Source organism: Bos grunniens, chromosome 16 (assembly GCF_055505025.1).
Source record: "Bos grunniens cultivar Pamir isolate PY7600 chromosome 16, Bosgru_T2T1.0, whole genome shotgun sequence".
In the NCBI taxonomy this organism is placed as follows: domain Eukaryota; kingdom Metazoa; phylum Chordata; class Mammalia; order Artiodactyla; family Bovidae; genus Bos; species Bos grunniens.
In genome coordinates this window covers 46033928-46046447 of record NC_141180.1, presented here as the reverse complement: position 1 = coordinate 46046447, position 12520 = coordinate 46033928, and the positions used below count along the sequence as shown (strand labels likewise).

The following is a 12520-nucleotide window of genomic DNA, read 5'->3' as shown; positions in this document are numbered from 1 at the left end:
CTGAATGAAGTCAGGCTGGCCCTAAAGCCCATGCTCTTAACCTGTGTGCTCCCCTGGGTGTAGATGAGGTCCCAAAGGGAGAATGAGGACTAAGGACCACTACAGGAAGGGGTCTCAGGGGCCACCCATTTCCTGGCCTAAAGTATGATCTGTCTCCAACCAGTCAGGTATGAAAATTCACCTAGATGTCTTCTTTTCCCCTCCCTACCTTGCAAGGAAGACACTTTCCTTTTAAGAGGTCAGTATTTCATGAAGACAGCCAGGTTTTAGTTTCCCTCTACTTATTCTGTAGGCATTATTAGAAATAACTGATAATTACATGAACTTAGGAGATTTTGTCCTGAGAAAATCTCCAGCAGATGAGCACAGAAGGTCAAAGTTTGAGAGGGAATTTGAAGCATCTCTGAGAAATGCTTTCTCCTGCTCCCTATGTCTCCTTTTGGAGAGCATGCATGAAATAAAAGGATAAACACTTCAGGCAAACACCTCCAGCCATCACTGCTAGGTGAAGTCAGTGGTCGTAAATACAGATACATTTAGGGTGGTCCAGAACTCTGGCCTCTGGAGAACACATTAATGACATGGCCTGAGGATTGCAGAGGAAAGGATGTTGGTATTCACCTCAGAAAACCCTGGGTTCGTATCCCAGCCACGATGCTTACTAGTTATATGAACTGAGGCAAGTTGCTTGATCTTTGAATCCTAATTTCCACTTCTTTAAATGGAACCTCACACAGAAAACTAGTGTGAGGATTAAACAAGATTGTGGATTTAAGACACTTGGCACATATCCCGCACCTATAGGGGTCAGAGTAAACATCTATACATTTCTTTCCCTTCTTCTTAACAGTTTCCTGTAGCTCAGTTTAAAATTTTTTACACACACACTAGGCTTTTTTCCTTGACGTATTTCCCTTAAAATTCCTGTTTTAATCATAAGAACTAGCTTCATTTTTTAAATTGAACTTGTAGCCTAACAGCAAGCAGTCTGAGCTGCATTAAAAAGCTTACTTTTCATGTATTCATGAACGCTTAAAAATAGCTCTAACATAAGGTTCCATCATATATGCCATTACCTTTATTTAATCACTCAAAGACTCATCTATAAGAAGAGAAAATTCTATCTTTGCTTTTTTCTTCCTGAGGAGTCAATATGTACTCACCTTAATTATGGACTCAGAGCAGATGGTAAGTACTTGGTGAAAATATTTGTTGTAAAGCATGACATTGATTTCTCGTTCATGGGTGTGAGGGACCTGTTTTGTATCTTGTATCATCCTAGTTAAAGGATACATGTCCATAACACTAGATCCTTGAACAGAAATAAGAATCTCATAAATAACAAATATTAGAAGATTTGAACCACAAAGCATTTTATTCAACTAATTGTGTTTGGAACTAGCTGATCAGTGAGATTATTAATGCCTAGGAGACCGAATGAGGTAAAAACACATTCATTTATTCAAAAACACCTTTGACAAATAAAACAAATATGATTTAGCCAGAGAAAAGCATTCATGTGGGGCTTCATTAATTTCCAAGTGTAGGGCACTTGGACTTTCTTGATATCTTCTTTTCAGTGACCACTATTTTCCTACTTTTTATAGTCTAGTTTTTTCCTTCTTTAGAGTGCCTGCTACATTATCTTGTGTACAGTAATAAAGATGGTGGCCACCTTTTTGCTGATGGAAAACTTCCACTTAGTGATTGGGATATGTTAGAAAGCTGTTTCAACCAACAAATAATAAAGCACTCCGTAAACATGGTCTTGTGCTTCCCTGGTGACTCAGTGGTCAAAAAAATCTACCTACACAATGAAGGAGATGAGGGTTTGATTCCTGTGTCAGTAAGATCCCCTGGAGAAGGAAAGGCAACCTGCTTCAGTACCCTTGCCTGGGAAATCCTATAGACGGAGAAGCCTGGCCAACTACAGTCCAGGGGGTCACAAAAGAGTCAACCCAGCAACTAAACAGCAACAACAAAACAAGCCAGTGCTTGCAACAATATTAAATAAGATTAATTTCCAAATTGCCATAGTGAATTAGGTGGAGAGCAGGTATTTCTTACTTGCATTTTTTAAATTTATGTGTTTATTTTAATTGGAGGACAATTACAGTATTGTGATGGTTTTTGCCATATATCAACATGAATCAGCCATAGATACACATGTGCCCCCCCAATCCTGAACACTTCCTCCCACCTCCCTCCCCATCCTATCCCTCTAGATTGTCACCCAGCACCTGCTTTGAGTGCCCTGCTTCATGCATTGACCTCACACTGGTTATCTATTTTACACATGGTAATGTATATGTTTCCATGCTATTCTCTCAAATCATCCCATCCTCTCCTCCCACCGAGTCCAAAAGTCTGTTCTTTACACCTGTGTCTTCTTTGCTGCCCTGTATGTAGGACTGTCAATACCATCTTTCTAGATTCCATATACAAGCATTAATATACAGTATTTGTCTTTCTCTTTCTGACTTACTTCACTGTGTAATAGGCTCTAGGTTCATCCACCTCATTAGAACTGACTCAAGTGCATTCCTTTTTACAGCTGAGTAATATTTCATTGTATACATGTACCACAACTTCCTTATCCATCCATCATGGCATTTGGTTTGCTTTTATAGTAATCCTATAAACTGCAAGTATGATTTAACTCTGAAAATCAACAATGTATTCTGTTTTAGTGTAATGTCTAGAAATATACATAAGGATCTCAAAGCATTCCACAGTTCAAACAGAAATGAAATTTCTTCCTAATTTATTGGTGTGGAGATTGAGTTACCAAAGGCTGGCCCTTCTTTTTCTCAAGTCTCTCCATAGAAATCTCAACTGCAGCAAAATTTTCAGCAAGAGTTACTGAACACTTTCCTAAAATGTTTGAATTCTAAGATAAAGTCTACTCATGTGTAAAGAGAATGGAGGAAGTATTTCTGGTAGTATTTCTGGCTCTTCTGGTAGTATTTCTCAATTCAAATATCACAGGGTGGGAATCTGAGAGGGATGCGGTAACCAGATAATCAAACAACACATGGAGTGCCTTCATATTCTACTGACTGTAAGGGATTTTATTTGAACTGACAACAAAGCTAGATATGCTTATGAACAAGCGGCAATCCGCTCCATGTTTGGCTAGATATACCATTTAGCAGTATAGAAACAAAGCAATACAGAGAAAGAAAGTAGATCCAGGAGTCAGAAACTTTGGGACTGAATCCCACCTGTGTATCTCAACTAACGTCCTTATACTAGTCAGCTGAAATAGTTAATATTTAGTCTTATCATTTATAAAATAAGATGAAAAATAATTCCTACTTCAGTGGTGGTTGTGCAAATGAAATAAAGTCCATGAAAGCACTTTGTGAAAGAACTAACCAAATGGTAGTTGTCTTATTAGAGTAACGAAAACAACAATGGTGACAGTAACAACAGCATATTCTATAACGTGGTGTTGCTGTCCCTGGGGTGTATAAGATTACTATGGCTGCTTCATTTGAACAAAAGCACAAATTAAAATCTGAGAGCTAAGCTTCATGCAATTCTGATGTCACATTGATGGTTGCAGTCAATGTATGTGATATTAGTGATTAAGCAATACACAGAGCTCTATATTGTTGTAAGCAGAGTATTATCCAAATTACATAAACTTAGGAAGAAATTTTGATCTTAGGGTTCTCTTTTGTGTTTTTGCTTTTGCCTTGATATTTGAAGCTTTAGTTACTCTGATGATAAATGGGATGGAAATGCTGAGCTTAGTAAATTAAACATGCAAGTTGGGGCACTAAGAGAAAACTTGATTGTAGCCATTTTTATGTTATTCTTAGAGGACATAGTATAGAGGAGGGGTGCTTACAACAAGAGTTAATTTCTGTTTTACAAGGTAGAAGATTATCCATCAAACATGAAGTTCTAGTTCACTTCTAATCCAGAAAACACCTAAAAGTTAAAAATAACTCATATTCTCCACCAGGAGAGATAGCATCAATCATTTCTCTGCCCTATTAATCCCACAGGAACTCAGATAAGGTGGTCAATAGGAAATGCGTTCTGGGTTGGTGTTACAGAAGGAGGAACTATTGTTAATACTATTCATGTCTTTGAAAGCTTCTTCTGAGGATATGCATGTGAGCAATGTTCAACCCAAATGTCTAACAGGGTCTTTTGTTTCTTTAGTAAGCATGTTTATCAGGGGCAGCAGGAAAAGGAGAAAAAAAATCTGTGAGCATCAGTGCTGGTGGCTCTGTCATTCAGAACCCTATCCTCTCTCTTCACTGTCCTTTGTCTAGAAGCAACGGCAGATGGGAAGGTCAACACCCTATCCACTGAGTAACTGTCTCAGTACCAGAGTACATGGGGCCAAACTGCCTCCCTGAAGAAAAGGGGCACTGACAGCATGCTGGTGCAGCCATGCTAAGATGGGTCATATTCCTGCTCCAACACTCAATGCAGAGCTGGATTTGCCTTGTGTGTAGCAGCAGCCTTAACCCCACCACCTTGCATCCTAGGTTCAAGACCTCATCCACCAAGCTATACAAAAATAGAAAGCCATAGAAAATAGAATTGAATTCAGTTATCTATTGTGAGGAATCACAGTTTATACGTTTCCCATCTAGTTTTGTTTTTCTTCCTGTCAGTGATCAAGTGCTAGTTAAAAAACAGATTTGAAAAAATTAAGATTTTATTTCTCATTAACTGGGTGCAGGGGTGCTAAGTTGCTTCAGTTGTGTCCAATTCTTTGTGACCCTATGAACCATAGTCCGGCAGTTTCCTCTCTCCATGGGATTCTCTGGGTAAGAATATACTGGATTGGGTTGACATGCCCTCCTCCAGGGGATCTTCCCAACCCAGGGATAGAACCCATGTCTTTTATGTCTCCTGCATTGGAGGGTGGGTTCTTTACCACAAGTGCCACCTGGGAAGCCCATTAATTGAGTGCACTTACCTGTAATAAGCACGCGATGATTGGAATCAAATATCATAGAGTAAATCTGCATGTCTCCTGGTCCTCCCTGGCTATCGTGGAAGACTTGTAATAGTGAAAGAGTCTGTATATCCCATACTCTGAAAACCTGGAGGTATAAAGAACAGGGGTCACCATTTTTCTACTTTACTTTCCCTACTCAAAGCTATTGAGGTGAACCATCTTCAGAATCTGCGATATGCTCTTAAAAACTTGCAGGAAAGTATGATTTGTATGATGAGCACTCATTTGCTAAACTTTAATTTGGTTCTTGATTCAATTGTTATTCATTAATGTCAGAAGAAAATAAAAGCAGTGACTAAAAGTTTGCCAATAGGAACTAGACTTTTTCTGTCCTCAAAAAAGATAGGGGAAAGACATAGAATTTATTATCCTTTAAGAATCTGGACAAAGAATAAAGGGCTGGTTATGACTAACAGTTTATCTGAAGCCATATTTCTCTTTACACTATAGATTAGAAAATAGAGACACAGCATAGTTCAGGTGGAGGGTTTCAAACTGCTCTTTCATGACTTAAGATGAGAACGTCTTACTAAATGAGGTTTCTAAGAACCTTCCCTGTTCCTATCCAGGAATGAAGAATTACAGAAAGCAGTTCTTAGGGATGGTATAGATATAGGAGGGACTTCCCAGGTGACACTAGTGGTAAAAAAAAAAAAAAAAAACACCACATCTGCTAATGCAAGAGACCTAAGAGATGCAGGTTCAATCCCTGGATCCGGACAATGCCCTGGAGGAGAAAGACTATAGGTAAATACATTATTAGTGCTCTGCTTTGAGGAAGGAAAGAGACCTAGGTTAGTTACTCAGATAGAACTTGGGATAATATAATAGAAAGAACAATAAAGTACAAATTCAGCAAAACTGGGTCAAGTTTGCTTTGTCACTTGAAACAGCTAGTCTTAGTATTCTTCATTATTCTTTTTTTCCTTTTTCAGAAAGTTACATTGTGATTAAACTTCAGGGAAGAAAAGTGATTTGATTAAGGATTACAAGTCCTAGCATGCATCAGCATGAAATAATATTTTTATGTCATAATAGTCATTATTATATACATTACCTATTGCTATATTATATAGTACTTCCTAAATTGGAATATTTGTTGAATAAATGAGTGTTATAGAACTACATATAAAGATTTGATAAGTAGTTTTGTTAACAGAGGTATTAACTTCTTACTTAAGACAGAGTTCAAAACTTCATTATTGTGAAGGCAGGTTGGTACTTATATGCAGGAACATAAAAATGTCAAAATCACGTGATCAGAAGCTTGGGTCACATGTATACCCTCTACAAGCCACTATTACTCAGAACCTGTGCAATTGTTACAAAGGAAGTCGTTACTTCCTTTGTGCTAGTAAAAATGTAAGTTTGGGACGTAGCTACAATACTGAAACTTATCACTGTTTGCATGACAGAGTGGAGGAGTCCATTAGGACAATTTATGGAGTTAGGTTCAGAGCCTATTTATGAATTAGGTTCAGAGAGACAAGTAGGGGAAGTAGAATCAAGGGGTGTCAAAGAAGTTTATTTCTGTTTTGTTTCCAGTTCTATTGTTTTGTTTGAGATGCTTCATGGTTGGCGGTCTTTTCACTGTTCATGTATGTGCTCTGAACTGTGGTTGGAGGAAAGAACAAAGTGAAAGTGAAAGTTGCTGTTGTGTCTGACGCTTTGCTACCCCAAGGACATCTCCATGGAATTCTCCAGTCCAGAATACTGGAGTGGGTAGCCATTCCCTTCTCTAGGGGATCTTCCCAACCCAAGGATCAAACCCAGGTCTCCCAAATGCAGGTGGATTCTTTACCAACTGAGCCACAAGGGAAGCCCATGGAAAGAACAAAGGATGAAGCAAAAGAGGCTTTGGGTTTCAGTTCTAGTCCATCATTTAAATTTCTTAAGCCTCCGTTTTCTTGTTTCTAGAATGGACATAATAACACCAGCACTCTCCACCTCAGTGAATCGATGTGAATATCTTTTGAAACCTGTGATGTTTTCTGCACAGTGAGTCTATTTTCTACTTCTTTTGTGTGTTTTTAGGGAAGTGGTGATTGTTGGCAGAAGGCACAAAGACCTTCCTCATTATGTTGCATCTCTCCTCTAGGTTCTTCTGCTGCCCTCTCCCCTTAGGTTGTTCTAGTTACTGTGATACCAAACTGCTTCCAGTTCCAAAAACCTCTTTTTCTCTGTTGTCTCAGCACATTCACACATACTCTTGCTACCATCTACTGTTTCCTCTCCTCACTCTTATCTATCTAGCTAACTGCTGCTCTTTCTTTAAATCTGTCATAAAGATTATTAGCATTAGAGTTCACAATGCTACATCGCAGCCTGGGTAGGAGGGGAATTTATGGGAGAACGGATACATGCATATGTATGGCTGAGTCCCTTTGTTGTCCACCTGAAATTATCACAACATTGTTTACAGGCTACACTCCAATATAAAATAAAAAGTATTTTTTTAGAAAAGAGTTAGAGTTCAGGTCACAATAGTGTAATGAATTTGCAGTATGGTACCTCGATGCACCATTTCTTCTCCAAACACAGACAGATAGTAAAGTTAAAAAGAGAAAGCAGAAAGAAACAAAGCAAGATATGTAATCTCTGTAGATCCAACAAAGCTAGGGGAGGTGATGAAATTCCAGCTGAGCTATTTCAAGTCAAAAATGATGCTGTTAAAGTGCTGCACTCAATATGCCAGCAAATTTGGAAAACTCAGCAGTGGACTCACAGGACTAGAAAAGGTCAGTTTTCATTCCAATCTCAAAGAAAGGCAATGCCAAAGAATGTTCTAACTACCACACAATTGCACTCATCTCACATGCTAGCAAAGTAATGCTCAAAACTCTTCACGCGAGGCTTCAACAGTGCATGAACTGAGAACTTCCAGATGTTCAAGCTAGATTTAGAAAAGGCAGAGGAACCAGAGATCAAATTGTCAACATCCGTTGGATCATCAAAAAGGCAAGAGGATTCCAGAAAAACATTAATTCTGCTTTAATGACTATGCCAAAGCCTTTGGCTGTGTGGATCACAACAAACTATGGAAAATTCTTCCAAAGATGAGAATACCAGACCACCTGACTTAAAATTGGGAAAGGAGTAGTCAAGGGTGTATATTGTCACTCTGTTTACTTAACTTCTATGCAGAGTACATCATGCAAAATGCCAGGTTAGATGAAGCACAAGCTGGAATCAAGATTGCTGAGAGAAATATCACTAACCTCAAATATGCAGATGACACCACCCTTATGCCAGAAAGCGAAGAGGAACTGAAGAGCCTCTTGTTGAAAGTGAGAGAGGAGAGTGAAAAAAAACTGGCTTAAAATTCAACATTCAAAAAACGAAGATCATGGCATCCGGTCCCATCATTTCATGGCAAATAGATGGGGAAACAATGGAAACAGTGAGAGACTTTATTTTCTTTGGCTCCGAAATCACTGCAGATGGTGACTGCAGCCATGAAATTAAAAGACGCTTGCTCCTTGGAAGAAAAGTTATAACCAATCTAGGCAGCATATTTAAAAGCAGAGACATTACTTTGCCGACAAAGGCCTATTTAGTGAAAGTTATGGTTTTGCCAGTAGTCATGAATGGATGTGAGAGTTAAACCATAAAGAAAGCTGAGTGCCGAAGAATTGATGCTTTTGAACTGTAGTGTTGGAGAAGACTCTTGAGAGTCCCTTACACTGCAAGGAGTTCAAACCAGTCAATCATAAGGGAAATCAGTCCTGAATATTCATTGGAAGGACTGACTTTGAAGCTGAAACTCAGATCCTTTGGCCACCTGATATGAAGAACTAACTCATTGGAAAAGACCCTGATGCTGGGAAAGATTGAAAACAGGAAGAGAAGGGTATGACAGAGGATGAGATGGTTGGATGGCATTATGGACTCGATGGACATGAGTTTGAGCAAGCTACAGGAGTTGTGATGGATAGGGAAGCCTGGCATACTGCAGTCCATGGGGTCACAAAGAGTTGGACATGACTGAGCGATTGAACTGAACTGAACTGAACTGGATAGATCCAACTAAGAGAGGCATACAAAACAGTGAATGGGCTCCAACCAGAGCCCGGGCACTGTCTGGGGCAGAGTGGCAGCAGGGGAGCAGCTCTAGCAGGGCAGACAGGACCACAGGCACTCTCACCACTCTATGGCAGTGCCCAGAGCAGGTCTCCTGGTTCAGGAAAAGGAGACTGAGAAGGAACTAAACCAAAGCAACCTCTGGTTCAGGGACTAGATCTATTTCTAAACTGAGGCGTATATGCCTATGTGAGGAGATATGGAGTAGCAAGCATATAGATACACACATATGCACACACACATATACAGACATCATGCTCCTAAATATTAAAAAGAAACCTATTTTTAGAAAAGTTTAGAGGACATCTTTATGAACTTGAGTTTAAAAATTTATTTTTAAGTCATTATTTTATCTTATTTTTCCATCGTTTTTAAAAGTGAATAAGCTAAGCAAATATATATTTTAGATTCTTTTCCCATGTAGACCATTACAGAGCATTGAGTACAGTTCTCTCTGCTATACAGTAGGTGCTTATTAGTTATCTGCTTTATTTATAATAGCATATTTATGTCAGTCCCAATCTCCCAATTTACTTCTCCTTCTTTCTCCACTGGTGACCCATAGATTTGTTTTCTACATCTGTGACTCTATTCTGTTTTATAAATAAGTTCACCGATACCATTTTTAAAAGACTCCACATATAAGCAATATCATATAATATTCGTTTTCTGTGTTTGACTTACTTCACTTAGTATGACGATCTCTAGGTGTATCCATATTGCTGCAGGTGGCATTATTTTGTTCTTTTTATGGTTGAGCAATATTCTATTTTATATATATGTACCACATCTTCTTTCTGCACTCTTTTGTCAATGGACATTTAGGTTGCCACCATGTCTTGGCTATTGTAAATAGTGCTGCGACGAACACTGGGGTGCATATATCTTTTCAAAATAGTTTTTGTCCTTGCTGGATATATGCACAGGATTGCTGGATCATATAGTAACTCTATTTCTAATTTTTCAAGAAACCTCCCTACTTTTTTTTAGACTGGCTGCACCAATTTACATTTTCACCAGCAGTTAAGGTTCCTTTTTCCACACACCCTTTCCAGTGTTTATTGTTCTAGATATGTTGATGGTGGCCATTCTAATTGGTATAAGGTGATATCTCATTAAGATATGATCTGCATTTCCCTAATAATTAGTGATGTTGAGCATCTTTTCACATGCTTGTTGGCCATCTGTATGTTTTCTTTGCAGAAATGTCTATTTAGATCTTCCTCTCATTTTTTAATTGTTTTTTCATACTGAACTGCATGAACTATTTGTATATTTTGGTGGTTAATCCCTTGCCAGTCACTATGTTTGCAAATATTTTCTCTCATTATGTGGGTTGTCTTTTCATTTAAAATTATTTTTAATTGGAGGATAATTGCTTTACAATGTTGTGTTGGTTTCTGCCATACAACATGAATCAGCCATAAATATACATATGTCCCCTCCCTCCTGAACCAGATCACTTACTCTTTCCTCTGCATCATTCAATTTACTACTTATGGCTTTTTAGCTCAGCTTTCATCTTGGCAAATGATTTTTTTCTAATTTTAATTGGCTCTTCATTATAATTTCTTTTTTTTTAATATTGATAGGCATTTCTATCAATAGCCTTTCTTAATTTCTTCAGTATTTTTATTATCTTGGGCTCTAGTAGGCTAGACAGGTCTGTTTCATTGTTTGTTCTTTCACTGGAATTCTCTTGATCTTTTAACTGAGAGAGGTTCCTGTGCTTCTTCATTTTACTTATATTTCTCTATGAGTTTTAACAGTTACCACTGTCATTTTGAAGGGCTGCTTTCATGTGAGACCATCCCTGTGTAGCCCGCATGAGTCTAACATTTTTGGCACAAGGGCCCTTTTTAAGTCTGGATGCCTGACACGTCTTTCCTCAGTGTGCCGCTCTTCTTTTCACTTGAACAGTTAGAGGACGATGTGGGGTTATTAATTGTCTATTTTCAATTGTTGTATCTCAGGGAATAGGGAGGCTGAAGAGGGGAGATATGGGGGAACAGCCAGTTGGTGGAGTAGTCAGAACACAAACAGTAACTATCGATTATATGGGCATGGTGTTTGGTGCCCTGAAAAAATTACAATAGTAACGTCAAAGGTCACTGATCACCATAACTAATACAGTGTTAATTGTGGAAACATTTGGAATACTACTAGAATTCCTAAAATTTGACACAGAGACACAAAGTGAGCAAATGCCATTGGAAGAATGGTGGAGATAGACTTGCTCAACTCAGGGTTGTGGCCAACCTTTACTTTGTAAAAACCTCAGCATCCTCCAAATGTAATAAAACAAAGCACAGTAAAACAAGGTCTGCCTGTATTCTATTATCCTCCTCAACTTTCTCAAATGGCTCACCCAAGGTCATAAATTAGAGCCAGAACTTAAATTTAGTTTTACCTGATTTCAGAGGCCATGTGCTAAGCCATGTGCCTGGAATTGAGATAGGGCAGGAAAAAAACTTCACTTAGGACAATATCTTAGACATAGTCATGGATAAGATGAAGTCCAGCTGAGCAGCAGGCCAGATGGGCAAACCTCTGACTTGCTATGAGTTATCCACTTGGCACTCGGTTTCAGGACATTGTTTCTTGCTCTAAGCCATACCCACAGCCTAGTTAAGCTTTACCTTTCCTGGGGTCCTTTCATATCACTTTCCAAAGCGAAGATTTAAGAAAATAACAATGTTTAAACACTCATTTTCATCATAAAAGCATGTTTCCTTCTCAGAAAAATAACCACTGGTAACTATAGAGTTGTGCTTGGGAAGATCGCGTGCGTGCTAAGTTGCTTCGGTCATGTCCGACTCTTTGTGACCCCATTGACTACAGCCCGCCAGGTTTCTCTGCCCATGGGATTCTCCAAGCAAGAATACTGGAGTGGGTTTCGATGCCCTCCTCCAGGGAATCTTCCCAACCCAGGGATGGAACCTGTGTCTCTCATGTCTCCTGCATTGGAAGGCGGGTTCTTTACCACTAGTGCCACCTGTCAACCATTATTCTTGTTTTTGTTAATAAAATAAAAACAACTGAAATTTATATTTCTATTTTTTCAATGTTTGTCAGTTCTTCAGGAGCAATAAATGTGGCATAGCTATTAAATACTTGAGCTCTGTAACTAGAAAAAAAATTTTACCAGTGCAGGAGAAAATAATATCCTGGTGGAAAGTCTGCAAATCTCAGAAGAAGGATGAAAATCTACTTTAAGAGCTTAGATAAAGGCACAGGGTAGGCACATGACTACCCGTGGTGATTTATTAAAACTTGATGTGATTAAAGCTAATTTATATTAAGTAATATGAAGGAATGTTAAATGTGTAAAACCTGGCTATGATTTTTGCTGACAAGGAGGAGAAAGCGGGGAGGGGAAGGAGATGGAGAAGGAGAAGAGGAAGCTAGCTTAAGCAAAAATATGTATGTGCCTGGATTGTCGTTCTTTGTGCC

At 38.7% G+C, this 12520-nt stretch overlaps 1 protein-coding gene and 1 pseudogene across 1 annotated transcript in view; one reads left to right on the top strand and one right to left on the bottom strand.

Moving 5' to 3' along the window:
- The window catches only part of WDR64 (WD repeat domain 64), a 120871-nt gene that overhangs the window by 56907 nt on the left and 51444 nt on the right, over positions 1-12520 (bottom strand). The window contains exons 10-11 of the mRNA XM_086342677.1: positions 4946-5072; positions 1164-1312 (exon numbers count right to left, since the gene is read on the bottom strand). Coding sequence (XP_086198803.1) covers positions 1164-1312; positions 4946-5072 — 276 coding nt within the window. The remainder of the gene's footprint in view (positions 1-1163; positions 1313-4945; positions 5073-12520) is intronic.
- LOC147356753 (protein-L-isoaspartate(D-aspartate) O-methyltransferase-like) overlaps positions 1-12520 on the top strand; it is a 49632-nt pseudogene that overhangs the window by 34455 nt on the left and 2657 nt on the right.